Genomic DNA, 22,848 nt, shown 5'->3' with positions numbered 1-22,848 from the left:
GCTGGGATAGCATCGTTCCGTAAAACCTGAACGGGTTATAGAGCTGCGGTAACTCTCTGTGCGCACCCCTTTACCCAGATCCCCGGGGCTGTCATTGCCGGTAGGCGTATGGCGACAGAACCACAGTCGCTATCCAGACTGCACGGCGTCAGCGCAATATACAGTGCTATTTTCTGCATGAGTTGAATTATTTCAGCTTTAAATGTGTAACCTAATTCTTGCCTCTATTGCTTCTCCCCCTCCCTATAGGTGAGCCAATTGAGCCTCAATAACAGTGGATAAGACTGGAGAGAGCAGCAATCATCCTGGCCATTGCGTGAAAGGCTCCAGTTATTTGGGACCCAAGTCAAAACGAGCTCCTGTCCTGTCCGGATCGGCCCTGCGCTGCGCTCGGGAAAGAAACGGGACCTGTGCGCTGTGAAGAGTCGCTCCTGTGCCGTGCAGCAGTGCGCGGAGACGAGACGCACTAGACGCACTAAAGGGGCAGGAGGGGGACAGGAAGGTGGAGGATATTTTACGCGCAGCAACAGCAATCAGTAGCTCTGTTTGACACACGGCTGCTGACTGGGAGTCTCCGCTCCGTTGAGGACCCAACACGATCGCTTCGCCTCCTCGCTCGGATTTGCACTTGACTGAGTTCAGTTCACACACAGCAGCTGGCTGGGATGGATTCCTTCATCATTGCGACTCTGGCACTGTGCTCTCTAACGGCACCAGCTTATGGGGACAAAGGGACCGGCAAAGCCCGGAGTTGTTCGGATATCAGACAGTTTTACAGCGGGAAAGGATTCCCCCTGGACGGTCTCCCTCAGTCCGAAATATCAGGTAAGCGGCCTTAAAATATACAGCAGCTTCATCAAAGTCTGTTGCGTTCACGCTGTGCGCAGTCTTTCTCTGGATCAAATCTGATCACAAGCCTCCTTACGAAAAAGAACTATGAGGATAAGCTACTATATGAACATATCATGCTGCTACTATCTGTCCAAATATTGTACCACATAAATTCTTTAAGTTACACCATAATAGATACAGTAGGCTATACATTAAAGTGCGACACGGTGGCTGTGAACTGACTATTGAGTACCACAACGACTCTATAAGTCCCTATAGGAATATTAGTCAATTATATGGCCAAAGTCGCACCTGCAGTGGCACTTTTGACTGTCTCGTGCAGGCCCCTTCTGTTGGTGTGTAGATCTGACATATAGACCTACAGAAATGCATAAATGATAGGTTTGTGTTCCACACAGACTTTGTGCTCTGTGCTCACTGTAGCCCATAGGATATTTTAACTTGTTGAAAAATGTTTTGTTAACCACTAGCTTCAAATGAAGCATTTGTTTTTAGTTTGTTTTGTTGGGCTACTATAGGCTACTTTCTTTCTCAGCAGGACTCGATTTATCAGAGCCAACTACCCAGCTACACAGTCTCTTTTAAGCCGGTCTAGCGTTTCATGTCTCTAGCTCTTGGCTATACTGTATCACTAAAGATGAAACACTGCTTTGAAAAGATATTAGGAGAGTACAGACATGTCACAGACTGTATTGCTGTTTGACTCCTGATCAAAAATAGGAGGTAAATCCCCTAAAATCCCTCACACTTGACATCTCTGGGCAATACTGATGCATAAATGGAACCTTATTTTCTTCCCTCCTTTCTCCATCTCCCTATTTCTCGAAGTCACTCTAAACTAAGCTGCTACTCTCTAAGCTACTCCCTAATCTTTCTCCTTCTTTGTATGTCTGGACTATTTGCAAGGAATTCTTCCTTAGAAATTAACAGGCGGTCACTTGACCACATGCCGTAACCGCGCAGATATGATGTTGCACCCTGTGTCATGGTCTGATGTCAGAGGGCTCTTTTCATAGACACAGTCACAAGCCACTCTGCAGTTCAGATGATTACACGTGTGCCTTCCCTGGAATTCTGTGCACTGCTTTCACACACACAGGGCACACACACACACACACACAAACACACACACACACACTTGCAGTTCACTGCAATTTCTAGTTCTACAGTTACAGTCGTACATGCATGGACAAGAAAGGAGACCATGACCATGCATACTCTCACAACTGCTTTCCTGGGTGCAGATTCAAAGGGAATATAACTCCATTTAAAATTCACATTCACTTACATCCAGAGGCAGCAAAAATTAGTGAATGTGAACAACTCTCTTCCACAAACTTGAGATCAGAGAAGCACGGCGCTAATCTGTGAGGTCCTAACAATCTAAAGCCTCTCACTGAGAGACTGTGGAATTTTGCCACCAAATGAGTTTTAGATTATAATACAGCTATCAGTTCCCAATCCGATAATATACCCTTATCCCCAGAAAATCCTTCTAGATTCTGTCTCAGTCACCTTTTCCACGTTCTCCAATTCATTTTCTACGGAGTGATAAGCTGGTGTGACTACACAGATAAACTCTTCTCCCCTGTTCCTGGCCATAGAAGACAGTGATGTTTGTTCATTAGTGCAGACTGAACGGTACTGAGGTATTCAGGCCTGAATTCCAGCAGTATTTGCCTAAAGGTCATACATTCAGGTTGATTATATATAACTCAATAGGTAGACCACGACTCGAACACTGTAAGGGTTTAGAATCCCTTGTGCATACTTAAAGATTTATCCACACACGGCCTTGTAAATATATCTTTTGAAATACACTTGAAGTTCAGTACTAGATGTGATAAATAGGTGGAAACTGCTCTACTTTGTATGGTGCCAAATGGGCTATCATCAAGACAGAGAGTATTGTGTCTTGCCAGAAATCTCCATATAATGAGCTGTGGATTTTTGGAGTGTTGTGGAATTTTTAGTTTGGTGGATTTTTGTTTTAGCTTACAGATTTAGCTGTATTCTCTTGATTGCAGTACACTCCTGTACAAGATCCTTGCTAGCCAATGAGCCACATACATGGAACATTAACAGTACGTCATAACTATATGGAACGTGATGTCCAATGCAAAGACATAGATCCTATAGCGATTACACTGATAGAAAATGAGAGAGATTAAAAGATTTGAGGGTGGGGCAGTAATGTGATGAAACTGTTAGCTCGTGTCATCATGCCATACATCATAAGATAGTGAGAGCCTAGTAGTAATGGGACACTCCTAATCAAATTGATTGACCATACTGTATAAATCAATCGACAGAATTAACGCCAGTGCTGGTCCCTTTGACAGCCCCTTTTCTTCCAAATGTCTGTAATCCATAATGCTTTGAGGAGCAAATCTGTCTTGTCATGACACCACCTATTCCTCTTGTTTCAATCAATGATGTGGAGCATACTCAAGTCTGGGGTCAATGCTTGCTCTGTCAGAGAAAAAAAATAGGGGCGAGAGACAGAGAGAGAGAGACAGAGAGACAGACAGAGGGACAGAAAGAGAGACAGAGAAATGTGAGGAAAAAGAGAGAGATGAGAGAGAGGCAGAAAGTGACGGAAGACAGAAAGAGAGAGAGGGGAGAGGGGAGGCTATGCACATCGACAATATTTCTCTCCGTGTCCCCGTCTCTTGGCTCTTGAGCATAAATAACAGCTCATACGCGGCAGTCTGGCATATTAAACACCTCAGTAAAATATGAAAGCTTTAATTTATGCTGCCAAATTATGAGCCACCTGAATGGTGAGGATGATCCCTGACATTTGCGGAAGGATATTTCCTGCTGTGACACCGGGGCTTGATCAGCCTAATGTATTGACTGGGCCCGACTCAAGGTCGCATGCTGAGTCCATCACCCCGATTCACTCTGGGTGGAGAATGAGAGATACGAACGCATCCCAATTCTGTGAATTATGTCCTATCCCAGTGGCTTTAAAACCTTTTCAAGGCCATTGCGCACTTTTGCGAGACACGAAAATCCTTGCAATAACAATTGATTGATGTACATGTAAACTTTAAACTTTATTTATTGAATATGTATAGAAGAAAACATATAGAAGAACATGATAAACATATGCAAAAAAAAAGCTGGACAAGACCCGCAATACATTAGCCTAGAAAAAAATATGGTTTCATTTTAATGAAGAGCCAAGATTGAGGATTTTAAAGATGATCCAACAATTTTTATCCTTTCCCTTTTCTACATTTGAATAAAGAGACACACCTAGGATTACTCTGAAGTTCCAAGGTACACAAGTTTTAACTTTCCAACTAGTTGAGAACCACCACCCCAAATAGCAATCTCTTCTTCATTCTTAGTGAGAGATTCCACGATATTGCTTTCATATGGATACGCCTCATAACAACATGGATTGTCATCTGTTCTTAGGTCATTTACCCTAGAGAAAAGGCCACAAGGGAAAACAAGCTATTGACTTTGAGGATGAATTGTTTGATGTCATTGTGTTGAAGCAGTGTTTACTGGACCATGGGAACAGTATCAATTGAGCCGAAATGAAAAGCAATGGGTTGCAAATAATCAAGTAATCGCAAACTGATTGATGCTGTTGAAAAAAAGTGTGTTGACGTTGGTTAAGCTCTGTGGAGTGTGATCATTTTTGGCTACAGATTTTTTATGGTGTTTACCAAAAGTGGATGATTGATTTTTGTGAGGCTCATCTCTCTTCTCCCTGCGCTGCCCCCTCCCTGTCCCACCCCGTCATTACAGCCTTGATGACTTATCTTTTTGTCTTTCAGGGGATGACATTCTTCATCTCTCTCTCTCTCTGATCAACTCTTAAAGGGAGAGGCGCCAGACATTCTTTGAGAGAGCAGCTGGCAGGCAATGAGTGTTAGACAGTCAATGTCATATAATCCTATACAAAAAGACAAGCTACACGAGGCATCTGTAGAAAGGCTGGTAACGCTTTGGTACGACACTGGGCTTTCTCATGCTGTATTTATGTTGTTTTTGATTGCTGGTTGCTACAGGCTGACTGTGAGTCGCTCTGTGCTCTGAAGTGTCATCTCTAACCAGTGTTAGGCTAATGATACAGTGGGACTGGTGCTACAGGCCTGCTTACCAGGCCTGCTAGGAACTGTTGTTGACTAAAAACTGGCTTGTGGCTGGAAACATGGGTTGATCAGTCTGCTGGCCCACAGCAAAAAGTATGGAAATGTTTTGAGCTAATCAGCTTGAATGTGAATATGGGTTGTATACGTCTCGTAACTGTAACAGTTGGTGTGTGAGTGTGTGTGTTTGTATTTATTTTGTGCTTGGTGGGATGTGAGCTCATACTGCTTAAAGCATTTTTACACACACACACACACACACGCACACGCACACACACGCTCGCACGCAGTAGAAAATCTCCCTGGGCATCTTTCTCACTTCTTTGACTGAGGCTAATGATAAGATAATGGCTGCAGGTGTGTTTGCTGCCCCCTACACAGCTTCCCAGCCAGAGGTTAAATGCAGCAGGAACCCACTGCCAGCAAAAAGCAGCGGCCAGCCAGGCTGAGGCTTCAAAATGTGCAACAAAACAGCAGAAATTCACCAAAAATACACTGGGTGCTCATATTAAAGGACAGTGACACTGGGAGGGTTGAACATAACTTAACCATGCCTAACAGCCTGGATTATGCACCAATTTTACTAACACACAGAGTAGCCAGCTTAGTGAAATTGTTTACTCAGTTTTCTGACATGCCTTGTGTTACACTGGCATTATTGTCAGTGTGCGGCCAATTCACAAAAGGGGGTGCGGCCAACCAAGGCAGGAGAGGAGAGAAAAACATTGTTTCCTAGCATAGTAAGCTAGCTAACTTAGTTGGACTAGCCTAAAGACACCTAGAATAAAATAAGGAGAGAAAAGGCAGCCAAACATGCCTGTCCCATGCTGGGTGCGCAGTTGCAACAAAAGTCAAGTTAGCATAGTTTAGCCAGTGACTTGTTCGGCTGGTGTGTTTCTCTGTCGCAGAAGTTTATCCTGTTGGTTGTGTTGAATAATGTTTCTAAAAGCCGCTGTCCATGTCTGCATCGAAATGTTGATGTTGTTCTTTAGTGTCAGCCATGGATTCATGCAAAAACTGTGACCAGTCCCATATTGCACCATTAGCCTACACTCTCAATCTCTGTGGGCAGAGATTGAGAGTGTAATATCCGCACATGCAGCACCAGTCGCTGTTAGCCGAGCCTCTCCGGCCCCTCCGTCCGTCCCAGCCGCTCTTCCCCGGGGGCGCTGCCTGACTCGTGGCTGCAGCTCATTCTTGCCTCCTTTGCAAAATCTCCTCAGCAGTGCACATACAAAAGGGGATTCCGAAAATTACTCAGTCATAGTTACCTGAGCTTTTGGAAATAAGCAGAGTTTACTAGCTAACTGGCTAATTTGCTAGCCTGTGCACTACCATAACAAACCAGCTCCGGCCCTGAGAGGGAGGAGGCGTGGAGCAAATAGAGAGCCATCCCCTAATTGTAGTTTTCAAAATCACCGCGTGAGGTTTCGTGACGCAATTTTGACATAGGAAATCCTTGAATCCAAACTTAGGAAAACAAAAATATCCGAGCAAAATTGTTTTTTTCCAATCGGAAGCACTGACATTCCTGTTTGCCTGTGGAGCTACTAAATTAGATATATGTTGTTTTGTGGTGTAACCTTCCTTTAATATTCAACCTTTCCCTTGACATACCTGCACAAATGGACAGACCAATCTTAACCATAGAAATAGTAAATTCCAATGCGTGCTGAGATAAGCTCCGGCAGCGTTGTGATTGTGGCTGTTCTGGACTGTAGCCTAATCTCGATCGCATTAATATCTCGCGGCTGATGTCCTGTGCTTATTCTCCATATAGTGGCTAACTAATTGATCCCATTGAATCACATATTGCCGCCTTGTGAATGGAACTCATTAACCGACTTGGAGATAAGAGGGCCCAGGCTCATTTGAAGGTTAATGTCAGCATGGCCCTATGCATCTGCAAAAGCAACAGTTGTTTCTGTATCACAGTCCACAGGCTCATAATTCAACTGCAGTTGAAAGCCTGTGTGTGTGTGTGTGTGTGTGTGTGTGTGTGTGTGTGTGTGTGTGTGTGTGTGTGTGTGTGTGTGTGTGAGTGCCGGCTGCATCTGTGCTTCTGTGTGTTAATGTGTGTTTGCGTGTGCGTTTCCGTTCGTATGGGTTTGTGTATGTGTGTTTGCCTACCAACTGAATGCGCTGGAGTTGTTAAAATGCTGAAGTCAGTAAGAAGCCTCTTGAAGCATTAAGCCATAATGGGCTGCAGAGAGCATGAAACAGACCACAGTGTGTTTGATGTTCACCAGAGAGAGAGAGAGAGGGAGAGAGAGGGAGAGAGAGAGAGAGAGAGAGAGAGAGAGAGAGAGAGGGAAAGGAGGACTGGTGGACTGCTGACTGGGACTTGGGCTGCCCTGGTCTGCTTGGTCTTGTTAGACTCTGCTCCGCCCTGCGATTGGCTACGAGCAGGGGAGAGCAAGCAAGAAAAAGAGGTAAAAGAGGCAAGATGGAATAGTTGCATTTCAAAATGTTTTCTCTGCTGCAGTTCCTTGTTTGATCCTTTTCATACCCCAGGACTGTTAGAAAGATGGAAATCTAGAGGGCAGTCTGTCCAAACATGTTCAGTTGCTCTGTACTCTGAATGGGGTGGGAACAAGGGAGGGAAAACCTTTTAGCAAATGAGACACATCTATTCTGCAGTACTACCTGTTGATAGTCTAAAGCAGTGATTCTCAACCTTTTTCATATCAAGGACCCTAATTTAGTCCACATTAGAGCCACAGACCCGCATTCCATGAGATTTAGTCTCTCGGACCCAAATCTGACAATATTTTTATTGTCAGATATGATTTTGTCCAGAATCCCATGACTATCTGTATTGTAGGTAGAGAGATAACAGAGAAACTGTGATCAAAACAGTCATTCTTCTACATCCTCTAATTGTGTTCACTTCTTGTAAATGAAATAATGCTGAAGTTGAACAATTCATCAATTTGCTGCGGAAACCCTCGAGCGCCCTCAAGGACCCCTGGTGGTCCCCGGACCCCACGTTGAGAACCACTGGTCTAAAGTAGTCAAGCACAGACTGTTGGCTAGAGAACTGAAGGTCTGACAAACATTTTCCTTCCTATTTCCTATGACTAATTTCAGAAAATTACAATGGTTTGCAGCAGTGTGTAATATATGGGCTTGAAAGGAGGAAATAGAGTACTGAGATAGATTGGTGATTGCTTTTCACAGTGTGATGAACCTACTTACCTGACAGGTAAGATCTCCTGTCTCCTCTCTGACCGTCATACACTACAGCTGCTGCCATCTCTCTCTCTCTCTTTCTCTCTTTTTGCACTCCTCTTTTCTTTTGTTCTCTGTTGCTCCTCTGATGTGAGAGTGGGAGTTCACACGTACAGGCCTCCCTTGGCAAGCACACACACACACACACACACCCACACACACACACGCACATACACACACGCACACAAACAGATTACAGCACAGGCCAGTCCTTTTTGTCACCACAGGGGGTTGCAGTGTCATTGCAACAGGCTTGTGTGCGTGTGTTAAAGTGTGTGTGTGTGTGTGAGTGTGTGTGTGGGCATGTGTCTTGTTCCTTTGGGGGCCGCAGTCTGTCTGTGTATGTCTCCTTTGTCTTCAGAGGAATTGGCTGTGTCAAACTGAGAATAATTCCCCCGCCACAGCAAGACTCCTCTCTGTCTCTGGTTGTTGTTGGTGTGTGTGTGTGCACGCGTGCGTGCATGTGTGCGTGCCCATGTGTCCATGAGTGAGTGTGTGTATATAGTATATCCATCTGTGTGTGTGTGTGTGTGTGTGTCACAGATGTGCGCACTCTGTATGACTTCTAAAGAAGTAGCGAGAATGATATAAACCCGCTTCCTCTGTCTCTGCTGTCATTGTGTGTGATGTGTGGCAGGCAGGCGTGTGTGTGTGTGTGTGTGTGTGTGTGTGCGCGCGTGTGTGTATCTTGCTGGTGTCAAGGCCGCTCTCTGTTTTGCCCTGTTGTCAGTTTGTAAGTGCGTGTGTGTGTGTGTGCGCGCGCGCGTGTGTATCTTGCTGGTGTCGACGTCAGCGCCGCTCTCTGTTTTGCCCTGTTGTCAGTTTGTAAGTGTGTGTGTGTGTGTGTGTGTGCGTGTTTGCCAGGCCAAGCTGTTGTGGATCATGTCCCCTCTAGCAGTGCTTTGTGTAGACTAGGTGAATATTTGAAGTGACAAGGAATCGGCATTAGCTCTCTGTGTGGCTGCGCTTCTGCATTATACAGCGCTGTTCCAGCTACCTCTCCTCATTCCCTCCCACTGCTTGACAGATGGCACAGACCCAAACCAAGATGCCCACTACCATATTAAGTGCAGGCACGCAGTATGAATTTTACAGGGTGACACGCCCTACGCCGACACACACATGTCTGCAGCTGTGGATCGGAGTATTTCTTGGACGACTCTTGCTCTTTTGGCTAAGAGACACATCCCATAAGGGAAATCCTGTGGCTATGGCACTATGGCAACAGCTCCAGCAGGCCCACAGGGATGCACAAACACACACACACACACACACACACACATATATACATATAATTGCTAAGTTAGATGGATATCCTCTGATGGAGACAGCCCTCCCATCTCTCAATGATAAAAAACAGAGTAAGAGGAACTAGGAATTGAGGTGCTGAAGACATCGGGGCTGTATAATAAGATAGCGGTGGGTAATAAAATCAGCAAGGTGTCTTCTCACTGTTGAATGCCTGAAATGTGTCCACCACCTCAGTGCACTAGTGCTTGGCGCACGCAATACTGATTTAATAAAGATAGGACACACACTCAATCGCTACACTACACGCCTCCCTAAACTACACACCTCCCTTTGATAAACAATCATTTCTGTTCCGCTCTGTTCACCACTGGCCCTTATTTCCGCCCGTAGCTTCTTATTAAAAAACACTATGCTGTAGCTGACATCCTGGAAGAATAAAATAGTACAGCAGTTAGTTGTGTAGAAACTAGACTGTAAGTTGTCAAGCCCACTGTACGTGTGTGTGTGTGTGTGTGTGTGTGTGTTTGAGGGAGATATCTCAGGTGTTTTAAGTCTCTAGTGAATATATCTCCATTGTATCCAGCTTCTCCTCCTCTCCCCTGAGGTCTAAACATTATTCTTCATAATCTTTCCAAACTAGAAGTACATTTCCACACTTAAGATGCAGAACAGTCTGTCTCTGCCACTTTCTGCTCGGCTCTATCAATTCTCTCACTATCTGACAGTGCTCTGTTTGACTTTTTAATTTGCCAATTTTGGAGGACCTCATAAATTCTTATTTTTTTTCAGGCGCTGTAGGCAAGTGCAGTTTGTCTCTCCACAATGCCATTATTTTGCCTTATTATTGCTCGGCATTCATAAGTTCCTTTAGATTGTCTCTCATCAAGACAAATTATTTTGCACTGGTTTCCATTATCATCATTATTTCCCCCCCTCTCTCTCTCTCCCTCTCTCTCTCTGTCTCTCTTTCTTTTTCTCTCTCTCTCCCTATGCCGTCTTTCTCTCTCCAGCTTTCCCTCTTTCTCTGTCTACTCGTGTAAAAGAAGGTTGTGGATTCCTTTATTTTTTATACGACATTGACTGCTTTTTTACAGATTATTTTCCATAAACATGGCCCGTTTGTTGTTAATAGTTATTTATGAGCTATAGGACCGGTATGTGCTCTATGCTTTTTGCGATCTATTTCACCATTCAATTTACACTGAACATAAAAACCATATGTTTCAAGAATTCAAGACCAAAAAAGTCCCCGAGTGCTCTTCCAGTCACCTTTACCATCTCTCTCACTTTATTGTCTATGGAGCGGCTCTAGACTCAACATCTGACGACATCCCAAGAGCCTTAATCCTCTGGTTTCTTGCTCTGGAAGAAAGATGAAGGAATAAGACAAATGAAATCTAAATATGAGTGGTGCTCCCTTTTAAAGTCAATGCTACTCTACACGATTTCTGAATTTTCGCACAACATGGACAAACATCTTTCTGGTTTTCTCTTAAAATCTTCTCACATGGGTTTCCGTTTATTTCTTTTCTCACGCTCACTTTCACCCACTCCCAATTTCCTTTGCTCTGAGTTTGAATGTAATTAAAGTGGAATCTGTGTGTTGCCTTATTGGCTGCCTGGGGGCCTAGCAAGCACAGCTTGGCTGGGTTTAGTGCTCTGTGATCCCACCATGTCTCCCTCTCCTCAGGCACCACTGGGGGATCATCATTGTATAACTGACTTTAAGTACAGAGGTCCTGGGTGCCTAATCATTAGTTCTTCCAGCCACGGGAGTATCCAAATTAGTCCTTCTAGCTGTGCAGTGCGGACTCTCCATGCCTCTGTCTCCCCTAGTTCAGTTTGTGCTGAAGCAGCTTTCTTCGGGCCGTTCACTTTCATTGAGTCCACTACAACTCTGCTCTCCTGTTGGGTTTTTGCTTCCGAAGCACATTTTTCTGTAATTAGATAGTACAATCTGGTTTTATGTGACATCATCTCTCGCAGTTATTTGTGGCTTAGGAAAGCCCCTGTAGGTCGTGGCGGTTTGGTTATTTGGCTTGACCAGATGCTTGGCCATTTAGATCTGGAGGTATAGCGTGAATGACTGCGGATGGATGACCAGAGAGGGAATGACCAGACGATTACTAAGGCCTTGTGAGAGGAGGGGCACATGTAAAAAAACTCATAATTACAGAGGAAAATGTGTAATTACAGCCGATTGTCTTCCTGTTTGCTGCTATAGGATGGCTTTTATGACCTAAGACCTTTTTTTTGTCCTTTTTTCCACTTCTCCTGCTGAAGACAGACACGCAGACACACACTCTCTCTCTCTCTCACACACACACACACACACACACAATCTCTCTCTCTTACTCTATCTGGCTCTCTTACTCACTTTAGTCAGGATCTCTGTGTTATTGTGACCCGAGAAAGGTCCTGGACCCCATCTGTGGATACCACGTCAGTACATATAACAACTAAAAACAGTATCTATCTCCTCCACATGCTACTTGCTCTTTGACCAGCTGTAAGTGAAGTGCTAGTACAATGAAACCCAATGAAAGGATGGAGCAGGAGTGGGAAGGAAAGGTTGATCTGCTCCCCTCTGAGGTGTTAAAAGGCTGCAGTGCGCTCCCCTTCTCTCCTTCCTCCCAGGAGGTGAAGGCAAGCAGCGAGCTAATGAACTTGAAATGACAATGACTTATTCAGCTTACATTTCTTCCGCTCAGCTGTAACAGAGGGCATTTTAGTTAGGCCCGCTCTCCGTCGTTTCATACGTCTTGTTATTTGCGCTACTTCCATCTCTCCCTCTCTATTTTCATCTCTTCTTCCTCCCCTGCAGAGTCTTCGCTCATAAATATTTTACATCTTCCAAATGAACTCTGTCAACCCAAGCTTAGTGCATGGCTGGCTCCCGCGTGTGTTTCTTATGTGTTTCTTCAATGTGTTTACGTGTGTGTGTGTGTGTGTGTGTGTGTGTGTGTGTGTGTGTGTGGAGAGGTTAAGGTTAGAGAATGAATCAGGGTTCTCACAAGTATAGTAATAAACATGTGTGTGTGTGTGTGTGTGTGTAAAAGAGAGGTTGTGCTATGTGCTATTTTGTGCATCTATATGAGATAAAGTCTCTAGCACATTACTTAGATGATGATGAGTGCGTCAGACTTTTGGGTCTGCTTGTACACTGTGTGTGTGTGTGAGATGTATTTTACTTATTCATTGTTTTCATTTATTTATTTAACCCTTATTCCACCAGACAAGTTGACTAAGAACATATTCTTATTTACAGCAAGAGCCTGGGGCGCTTGTCGCTGGGTTTAGCAGAATTACATACTGTACATACTGTACATACAGGATACACACACACCTGGGAGCTGCTGAGCAATATGCTAACCAGTGGGTGTTTTAATTCTGAGCAACTAACTTAAAGCAGTTGGACATTAAGTGCCTCACTCAGGGGCACTTTGACAGTAGTTGGTGAGGAAAGGCAAAGCTTTTATCTAAATATAAAGCTTTCACTTTCCCAACCCCGATTTCCCCAGTCTGTCTGGGGCTTTAGCTTGGCAATCTACTGGGCAAAAGTTGCCATCTGTAACCCTCAGGCTACCGCTGAACCCTAAACACACTGCAGGTCCTGTGATGGTTCTCATATTGTTCACACAGCATGCCATGCATACACTTGCGCTATGCATCTTTACACCTTATGCAGTTGGAAATATGTCTGCGCAGTGTGTGCAGAAGGTGTCAAGCACGGCATCTATAACCAGTGTATTTCCAGTGGAATCCCTGACTCGACAGTGTCACATCAGAAGGATGTTTTGGGCCTGAGGGAGAGTAAGGGCTTGCTAGCTTGTGTGTGTGTGTGTGTGTGTGTGTGTTTGTATTGGTGCACGTGTGTCTGTGTGTGGATCTTTTTTTATCATTTTTACCCAGTGACTTTATTTTGGGTTGTAGCAATAAGCAGTTTGTCAGTGGCAGTCCTGTGTCTCTCTTCTCTATTCAGCGCGTATGCATGTGTGAGTGTGTGTGTGTGTGTGTGTGTGTGTGTCTTTGGGCCAGGGTCTGGTTTAAACTAAAAGCCTACTCTGTAAATCTTTCATGCTCTCGCTGCCTTCTTCCTGAGATGAAGAGGGAGACAGAGAGATGGATAGGGCTTATAGAGTAATAGTCGCTTTCCCTCCATTTCTGTCTCCTCCTGTCATTCTCTGTTTTTCTATTGTTCGCTTTATGTCTCTTTCACCTCAGTATCATCACTTCTACTCTACTTTTCCTCAATTACTCCTCATACCAAACATCACATTTAGCCTTCAGCACAATTTGTCTCCAGCTTTACGTCCTCAGAATACACTTTTGCAATTTGCATACACATGTCCACACGCTCTTGTGTCCTTCTATGGACTTGCACATATGTTTATGTGCATGTGTGCGTGATTATGTACGCCTATATGTGAGTAAATCTCCTCGCCCAGCTGTAACGCAGCAGTAGTGGCGCCCCTATCGGACAGTGTCTGGCCCTGTGTGTCCCTGTAGTACCCAGCACCCTTCATCCCCAGCAAACCCCAGCAGCTTCAGCCCCATGGCCCTGGGGTCCAAGGCATCACTCAGCCAAATTGAATCACAAATCCTGTTGGGCAGAGGAGACTGTGGAAGCTCAGGATGAATGGCTCTGGTCTGTCCTGTGACGCCTGCTGACGAATGGCCGGGGTCTGGAGGATCGGAAGGATTGGACCAAGATGAGTGGGACTGGCGAGAATTAGCAGTACTTTTATTGTAGAGTATGATGCTGCTGCAACGCTGAAACCTCTTCCTGTTTTCATTTAATTTGAAAGTACACACAGCGTCTTGATGTAGTTGCTGAGTAAATTTAATGACCTCTGGGTGTGCAAAATGTATTCAAAACACATTGTGCAATGTCAAAAAAAAACTTGAGAAAAGTTTCTTAATCCCCGAAAAGCTGACTTTATGAGATAGATCTGACAGCATTTATAGGATTGATGATTTCCAGAGTGTGAATGAATGGAGAAGGAGTGAGAGGAGTAAACCATGCTGCTGTTGTTGAAAGTAGGTTGGTGAGGGGAACAATGAGCTACTTTCTCTATCTAGGTTCTGGCGAATCCACCCCTGTTCACAATGTGGTGATGACGCAAAAAAAGAGGAGCATCAAGTCTTTGATGTTCCATACTGGGGTGTTTTGCAAAGAGAGCTGTGTGCTCACCGTGGGATGAAGTCTCTCTCCATCCCTGACAGTCATTCTCTCCTCAAATCTTCCATCCCTTCCTTCAGGCTCTCGGTGTTTGAGACGAGACGGCTCTAAGAAGAGTTTAATATTTCCTCCCTCTCTCCTGTCTTATGTCTCTTCTTCCTCTTTTGCCTCGTTCGCTCTCTCTCCTCCTCTCTTCAGTTCTTCTTCTTTTTTCAGTCCGTCTCGGTCCCTCTATCTCTTCCTATCCGTATCTCTCTTGGCTAAGTTCCCTTGATTAAGCACAGCTGTCACACTCATTGCAGAGCCTTTGTTTTGTTTTTTGTATTGTTATATAAATTGGCTGGCTGTCTTTCTCAGGCCCTGGCCCTGTTGATTTTGGGTGACGTCAATTACTGTTGTTTATGCCTTGGACACAGAGCTGATTCTGCTCTCTCCTCTGACTGCTTTGACTCGGGTCATTCAAGCACTGCACAAATGCATGTGTGTGTGTGTGTTTATGTGAGTGCACCAGCGAGGCGTACTCGTTAAATTAAAATCAATCACAAATTGCTTCTCCAAACATATCCCTTCCCTCCATCCCTTATCCCTGACTTGATTATTATCTTTCATGTTTTGGCAGACCAATGAAATCAAATGCTTATTAGAGGTAGCGTCTGGGCCGATGGGGAGGAGAGAAATAGATTTGGCTGGCACCGGCTCAGCGTTTTGCTCCTCTGAATGGGCTGCAGCCAGGCAGAGATGTGGACCCGCAGGGAGCCGAGGCAGTTTGGCCATGGCAGACTGGGCTGTGACATTGAGGTGATGGGAACTTAAATCATCTGCCATTGACTGTGATATTTATCAGCCGCTGGGCTGGAGTAGAGCTGAAGGGTGGGATGACCTCTGGGGAGGGACAGTGTGCTGTGGCACGCACGCATGTACACACACACACACACATGCACACACTCACACTTTGGCCCTAAATTCCCTTACTGTACACACTGAGCAGACCATATGCTTTAACCACTCCAGGCCTGATGGACTCATAAAATTGGTTTCCAAAAACATTTTTTGAAGAAAAAATTTAATGAGTGGTTGACTGTAGGTTTTTGCCGCTTTCTGTAACAGTGTTGCGGTGACTTGTGTAGCCAATATGGGTTGCATAGAACATTCTTTCTGGTGTGCTACTCTAGATATCATGTCTAGGATTATATAATTGGTATTTTATAAAATATGATGATCCATTCCAATGCTAGGAAAGAAAAACATGAGAGTAAGCCTTTTTTTTCCATTTGGTCTAGTTTGGGTGCTTTTGGACCACCTCTCTAAAAGTGTGCAATGCACACTGCTTTGCATCCCCCCCTTCACCATATTGCTACCTTTTCTAAAAGCCCTTTCCTTCCATAGCCTCTCAATTTGCTGTCTCAAACAGACATGTAGAGTTATTCCCTGTGACGGCCTACCAGCTCCTCTCTGGCTAAACGACATGCAACGGCTGTTAGCAGACGGAGCTTCGACTGTTCGAACTCCCCACCACCCACAACACCCATTCCACAAATTGTACCTAGGCCCCCTTCTCTCTTGGGAACACAGCGCCTAATGCACCATTATACTGCTATAAATACTCTTTCCCTAGACCACGCTCACACTTTCATTATGCGATTATTATTTTATTTCTCACCACTGTCATGGGCCCTGGATGGTCTGTTAATGTGGATCATTTTTGGAAGAGGGAGAGTGAAAGAGAGTCTCGCCGTCTCGAACGCATGCAGAATAACAGCTACAGTGTGATCCCATGTGTCTGATTATTACAAAAGTAAAATGCAAATGGATAATGTGCCTGTTTACAGTTCATTTAGCATTTGGATGCAGCATCCCCCAGCACTTTATGGTGAGCGCTGTTTGCTAGCTGGTGTTTCACTAATTGCCCCCAGAGCAGAAGTTGTTTTTGTACTGTGTACAGCAGTAATGCATACTATAGTGTTCTATATGCATTTGCATGGCTATACTGAAAGAGTAAGCAGTGGATAATTTCAGATGCTGAAAATACAAATGGGTGGAGGACTGGGGCCTCTGGTATATACTGCGTCATTATAAACAGCCAAGAAAAGTTTCATTCGGCCACACACAGTTTTTGAAAAATTGTATAGACTTTATATAACATGTCTGTGTGCATCTCTCACCCCAAATATGATGAGGAGTTATGCCTCTTTTGATTTCCTGAAATGATGGCAGAGGTTATGGCCTGAAGAGGTGTTTTTGGTCATTTAGGTTTCACCACTCACTGACTCCATGTTGTGGCACAGAGAGTACACTTAATGGCTCTGATTCACTTTAGCCACCGTGCACAGTGCTTCCAACTGCCTGACAAGCTCTCTGTTGTCACTGGCAGACTCAGCCTTGATATGACAAATCATAGACAATAATCTATACGCTAGCAATCTTGTGTTTGGATTCCTGCTGGAGGGTTTAGATCACGTCTGTAGTCTCTTAGTTAAATTGTACTTCCTCCATGGCGTTCGCTGTGTTTTCTGCCATGTTTGATATTTAGATTTCTAAAGTAATCTACAGTATTTGGCAGCAGTGATCTATTTGGCAGTAGTGATTGATTGTTTTGTCTATGCAGCTTTAATGTGTTTTTCATCTTTTTTTTTTTTTTTCTGAACAGAATGTAGTTTACAAATCGTCAAAATCTCCAGTCTTCACATGATGACTTACTTGCAAATCCAGTAATTATGGTACTAGATCACAGAACTAGTTAGATTTAAATGCTCCACACATAAATTATGAACTTGGCGAGGCCGGTTTTTGACTTGGTTTGGTCACATTTTCTAGGACGTTTGCGATTGCTCTCTATAAATGCATATTTATTTGTTTTGTATGTTGCTGACTGTTTGAATGCTGGAACGTGACTGAATCGTATTTTGTGTGTTTTTTTTTTTTTTGTCCTCAGATCTCTCTTGTAAAAGAGATCTGAGTGAACTCAGCGGGACAACCTGATTAAATGAAGTTAGAATATTAAAATAAGGGAGCATAAACTGATGCATTCTCTTTAATGTAACGCTGTGATCACACTTACTGCGTTGAATGCCTTACTATCTGATGGAAATTAATTTATTTCAAATGCTGGGAGAATCATGCTGTTGCAGATGCATTGCGTTGCGATAAAAGTGTCACTTCATTGCAGATCTTGTCTACTTATGCATTGATAACACATGCTTAAACTACACCAAATGTTGTTTTGCCCTGTTATCGCTGCCTCTCCGGGAAGTTTTTGCGATGAAAACATTTCATCAGTGAATCAGAGTTGTAATGAAAGTTAATGTTGTAGGCCTAATACAACCACTAACCACGTCGACTCAGTTTCATCTCAGTGTAAATCACAGCATCCTTGCGTAGAACTCCAGCAACACAAAAGAATTAAGGATTACATGAGATCCCGACATAAGGGTCAAGGTCTTGGTGTCTTATACTGTAGACTCTAGTCAGGAAGTAGAGGATCCTCCTGCTCAACATTTTCCCATCCTCAGTAGCTGAGGCGGCAAATGATGGGTAAACAAAGAAAAAAAAAAGAGAGAGCCAAGGAAACAGTCGGGCTCTTCTCTATCCATTCAGTGTTTACCCACGGATTAGAATGCTATCTCTCCTAATTGAGTTTCCTGGGAATGTCACGCTCATAATCTGTCCTCAAACACGACTCTGGCCTCCCAGCGTCCCCGTGAATTCCTGGCTTCGGTGCTCGTCTGCTACCCGCCGAAACGCATCAACGGCAGCAGGCTCAGATGGTTAAGTGTCCCCTTTACTGCTACAAAGTCCGCCCAAAGTGAAGCTTTGCTTTCAGTTGGCTGTAATCAGGTTTTAATGAGTAAATCTTTCTGGTCGAGAGAGACGAAGGTGATAGATGTGATTCCAGGCCGTGCGATGTGCCTCTGCTTGTCCTTGTGGAGATGCTCCTGAGGCACGTCTGTCTTCTTGTCTGAATTATATTGTCTCCGGGTCTTGTTTAGCAAACAGGATCTGCCTTGTTTTAGGGGTTTTATTGTACCTCTAGGTGTGTGTATATGTGTGTGTGTGTGGGGTTTGTATATGTGTGTGTGAGAGACAACATGGAGGAGATATCCTCTTTATGGCCAAGTCTGTCCTTGCAGTTAAACCAGCCTCAAACGGTTGTAAAGGCCTTGGTCATACACTGCGGCAGTATTGGGTGATATAGACATCTGCCCTGGCAGTTAACTGGCGACTGCCCCTGTAGTTATTACTGTAGTCTGTAAAGGAACCCATCGTGCTGTCTGGAGACGGCAGCCTTAATAACACTTTGCCAAGAACATGGTCCTTTCACTGAAGTAAAAGGACCTTCTCTTTCTCTCTCCTCCCTATCCCTCCCTTTTTTCATTTTCTCTCACATCTTGTTCTTTCTCTCTTTCTGTAGAGAGCAGCATAGCCTATAAGTTCTCGCCGCTTCCCCCCCTCCTCCTCTCTTCTCTTCCCCCAAAGCAGGCTTTGATGTTCAGTCTCTTAACTCTCTGAAGCACTGCTGCTTCGCCTCTATCGAACCGCCGCCTCCTTTTCTCCCTCTCCCACTCTCTTTCTTTTTTTTTTTTTTTTCCAAAATTTTTTTTAATGCTGCTGCAGGTGGGAACAGACCTGTTCTTCATGCCTCGGTTTTCTTGTGACAACAGTGCCGCTGTGTTCATCCAGCTGTTACATAGCTAAGGATTATCTAGGAGTTGGTGAAGCTCTCCTCTCGCCATCGTTATCTGTGCGTGGCTCGAGTCTCAACCTCACTTATGATTAACACTAGCAAAGCCAAGGAGATGGGTAATTGAAAGAAAAGGTCACATCCAATCTCACTTTATTACATTTTCACCTCCAATGACAGGGGCAATAAAAATAACTTTCCACACTTAGGTTAATATGAAGAGGACTAGACTAGACATTTTGAATTTGTCGCTGAGCCAACTTAGACCTACACCTTCCCTTTGCAGTCATGTTTGATGAACAAAAGACTATATTCGTTTTGTGAAGATATTATACTTCCTCTACATGTGTCAAAGATAGCTTTCACACCCCGCAGTTCTCTGTTTAAATCTGTTAAAGCGGATAGGGACTGAAGCTCGTATATCTGCTATCGGCGTAGCGTTCCACCGCTCTTTCGGTTTCAATATCCTTTTGCAGTATTTGTCCATAAACAGCGCATTCGGATGTTCTGTACGGGTGAGATTTTATGAATTCAACACCTGATCTGGCATATTTGGCCGTGAGTCATGTCTTGGAATGGTAGTTGTAAACATGGGTTAACACTTTGTCCTTTCGTCTGAGGATATTAGTTACAGAGAATGCAGTTGTCAGACTTATCCCTCTCTAGTCAGGGCATGTAGGTTAGCAGCCTACTGTACACAATACCTCAGGAACTTGCATACATACACATAGGTGTACATACTATGACAGATGGAGCTCCTACTTGCTGTCATATGACCTCTAAAAATTCCTGTTTGGTTTTGAATCTGTGTTGTCCTTTTACTCTCCCACTTTGGAGAAAAATCCCCTTAAAGATCAAATGGGGCATGATCTGACATGTTCTCTTTGGCATGGCTCAGTGGTAGCTGACAGATTTGAAGTTAATTAAAAGTGCTCTTTTGTCTGTTGACTGATGCCAGTGTGGCAGGATCTGGGGGAGGGTGCGACGGGCGTGGGCGGAGGGGAGGAGGGAGGGGTTGTGGGGGCGGGTTGGGCACACAATAGTGGGCTTTGTAGGTGGCTGTGATGCAGGGCAAAGGGTACATGATGTCAGAGGAATACTGGCTTCAATCCACATGCGTTCAAGTCCCATGGCCCTCAGAGGGTCATTTAAAACACCTTCTCACAGCTGGATGACCAGGAGGAAGAGGTGGAAGAGGTGGAAGAGGAGGCGGAGCAAAGCTACTATGCAGGAGGACATACAGCACAACGGGCTGCATTCCCTTTGATGAATATGGTGGAGAATAAGGCGATTTTTAATATGGACTTCAATGATAGTTGAATGCCTGTGGTAGTCAAACACATTGCAGCTGCATTCACAATGGAACCATTCACTATCGCTGCGATGATAGTGTTGTTGTTGATGATGGTGATGGTGACAGTGATCTGTACCCTGGAAAATGCATGTATAGCAGTGTTTTAACAAAGTATAGGAAAAACAGAGCTCCTTTAAACTGTTAAAGACGAGATGAAATGAAAAATGCCTTTTTAACCCTTTTAGATCACATCCCCGGTCATACTGTGCACCTATTTAACAATATATGCCAAACGAAATACCAAAAATCAATTTAATTGTATTCTTATATCAAAATTCAATCATGTTTTCTTCCTGTAAAACAAAATATGCCGTGTGCTTACGTAAGCATGCCCGTAACTAATTTCAACCAATAATATCATGACATCCACCCATCAATCAATCTTCAGCTTTTAGCGCACAGAGCTAAGAGGCTAAGATTCATTAGTTAGCTAGCTAGCAACAGCATGGTACTTCGGTGTGTCTTCGGGTGTTATGACACACCCACTTTTCAACGTTCAAATCAAATTCCTCCCAACGTTATGTCCCGCCTGTCTTTCCTGTTTCACTCGGAAATACGTCACGATACGGAAGTTAGATACTCTCGAAATGCCGTTTCATCTCGACTTTAAGGACCGATAAAGGGAAGGATGGCTCTATGAGCTCAGTAGCTCATGTCTCCCTCCACCACTTGCCTGGTAGTGATGCTGCTGACTCTAGTAGCATGCCATTCTGTGCCTGTTTTTGACTGGCGTCAGGACTGGAGATAATACTGAGTCACAGAGGAGAGGGATAGATAAGCACACAGAGCCCTTCAGTCTCTCTCTCTTTCTCTCTCTCTCTCTCTCTCTCTCTCTCTCTACCCACCCCTTTGCTCTCTCTCTAATTCTCAATTTCTTTCTCTCTCCGCTCAGCCTCTCCTCCTCCCTCCCTGGTCGGAGGGATAACCATCTACCCTTTCAGCAGAAGCCAGTGCTCTATCTGTCCCCCTCTGCCCTCCCTCTCGCCTCTCTCTCCCTCCCGCTCTCTGCCTTCATCTCACTCTGAGAGGATAACCATCTAGCCTTTCAGCAGAGGCCAGCTTTTTCTAATGAGTGTTTCCAATGAGGGAAGACAGTGAAGAAGCTTTGTCCCCCTCACACTGGTGCATTTGACCAGCTTAGGAAAGGGGAAGTCTACCACTGATTAATATTTGGACAGCACCGCAGATAAGGTTGTCTAATTTAATGTGTTGGCAAGATGAGATGGGCTCTTATTAGTTTAAAGATGGCCCTTGCTTGCTGAAGCCATATGCAAGCTGATACGACAGCATGGCTGACTGTGTTTGCTAGTTTGACAAAGTTGTGTGTAACTTATTCAGGGTTTATTTTATTAGATTCAGTTCACCAATCACAAACCACTGCAATGAAAGGGAATTCATATTGAACTCTATCTCACCACTTTCATATCTGCTATTCCCTCAAGCTAATATCTAATAGCAGGAGTCACATTGGAATAAAAAATAAGCGCAGCAATGGCTCTCTTTGCCGGTGTATGGGGGCCGACGCCTGAGCACCATAACAATAAGAAGGTTTTGTACTGCAGAAGCACTGTGTTCTCCCATCAGAACTAGCATCTTATCTGCAGACAGATAGCAGTCACCTGGAAGTCACAGCACAGATGTGAAAGCTTTGACAACTAATGACAAGGATGGGGAGAAAAAAGAGGGAGAGAAAAGACAGGTGGAGGTTTTAACAAAGCATGAAGAAACCCAAAAACGAAAACACAGGCGTGCTAGAGAAAATCTGATGTTTGAAAAACCGGTAAAAGACGCTAACAAAATGCAGGGATAAAGGAAATTGAAAGGAGCACGAGAGAAAGTTTTAAGCACCATGTTTAAAGTATAGGGAGCCAAAATAGAAAGAGCTCATGACAAGAGACAGGAAAACATCTGAAACTTTGAAGTTAACGGGCACATGGGGACTGAAGGGAAAACATTAAGAGAGAGTATGACAGAGCGAGTGAGTGAGGGAAGCAGCGAACGACGGAGACAGACACAAAGGAGGACGAGAGGGAGGCAGAGGCAAAGAACTATGCTGCGCTTCCAAGTTTAGGAGTGCAGATTTGACAAGCATTTAGGTTTTCTTTTTTTCAAAGAGGAACCTATGAAAAGCTTCCTTTCAGGCCTGCACTGAAAGGAGGATTAGACAGAGGCATGCCCACTGAAAGAC

General features: G+C 44.3%; 1 protein-coding gene across 1 annotated transcript in view; it reads left to right on the top strand.

Moving 5' to 3' along the window:
* The window catches only part of gpc1b (glypican 1b), a 59,960-nt gene continuing 37,112 nt past the window's right edge, over window positions 1-22,848 (top strand). Inside the window, exons 1-2 of the mRNA XM_078287490.1 lie at window positions 1-100; window positions 250-825. Coding sequence (XP_078143616.1) covers window positions 666-825 — 160 coding nt within the window. The 5' untranslated portion in view covers window positions 1-100; window positions 250-665. The remainder of the gene's footprint in view (window positions 101-249; window positions 826-22,848) is intronic.

This window comes from Centroberyx gerrardi, chromosome 13 (assembly GCF_048128805.1).
Source record: "Centroberyx gerrardi isolate f3 chromosome 13, fCenGer3.hap1.cur.20231027, whole genome shotgun sequence".
In the NCBI taxonomy this organism is placed as follows: domain Eukaryota; kingdom Metazoa; phylum Chordata; class Actinopteri; order Beryciformes; family Berycidae; genus Centroberyx; species Centroberyx gerrardi.
Note: the sequence above shows the minus strand (reverse complement) of the source record. Positions and strands in the feature narration are given on the sequence as shown.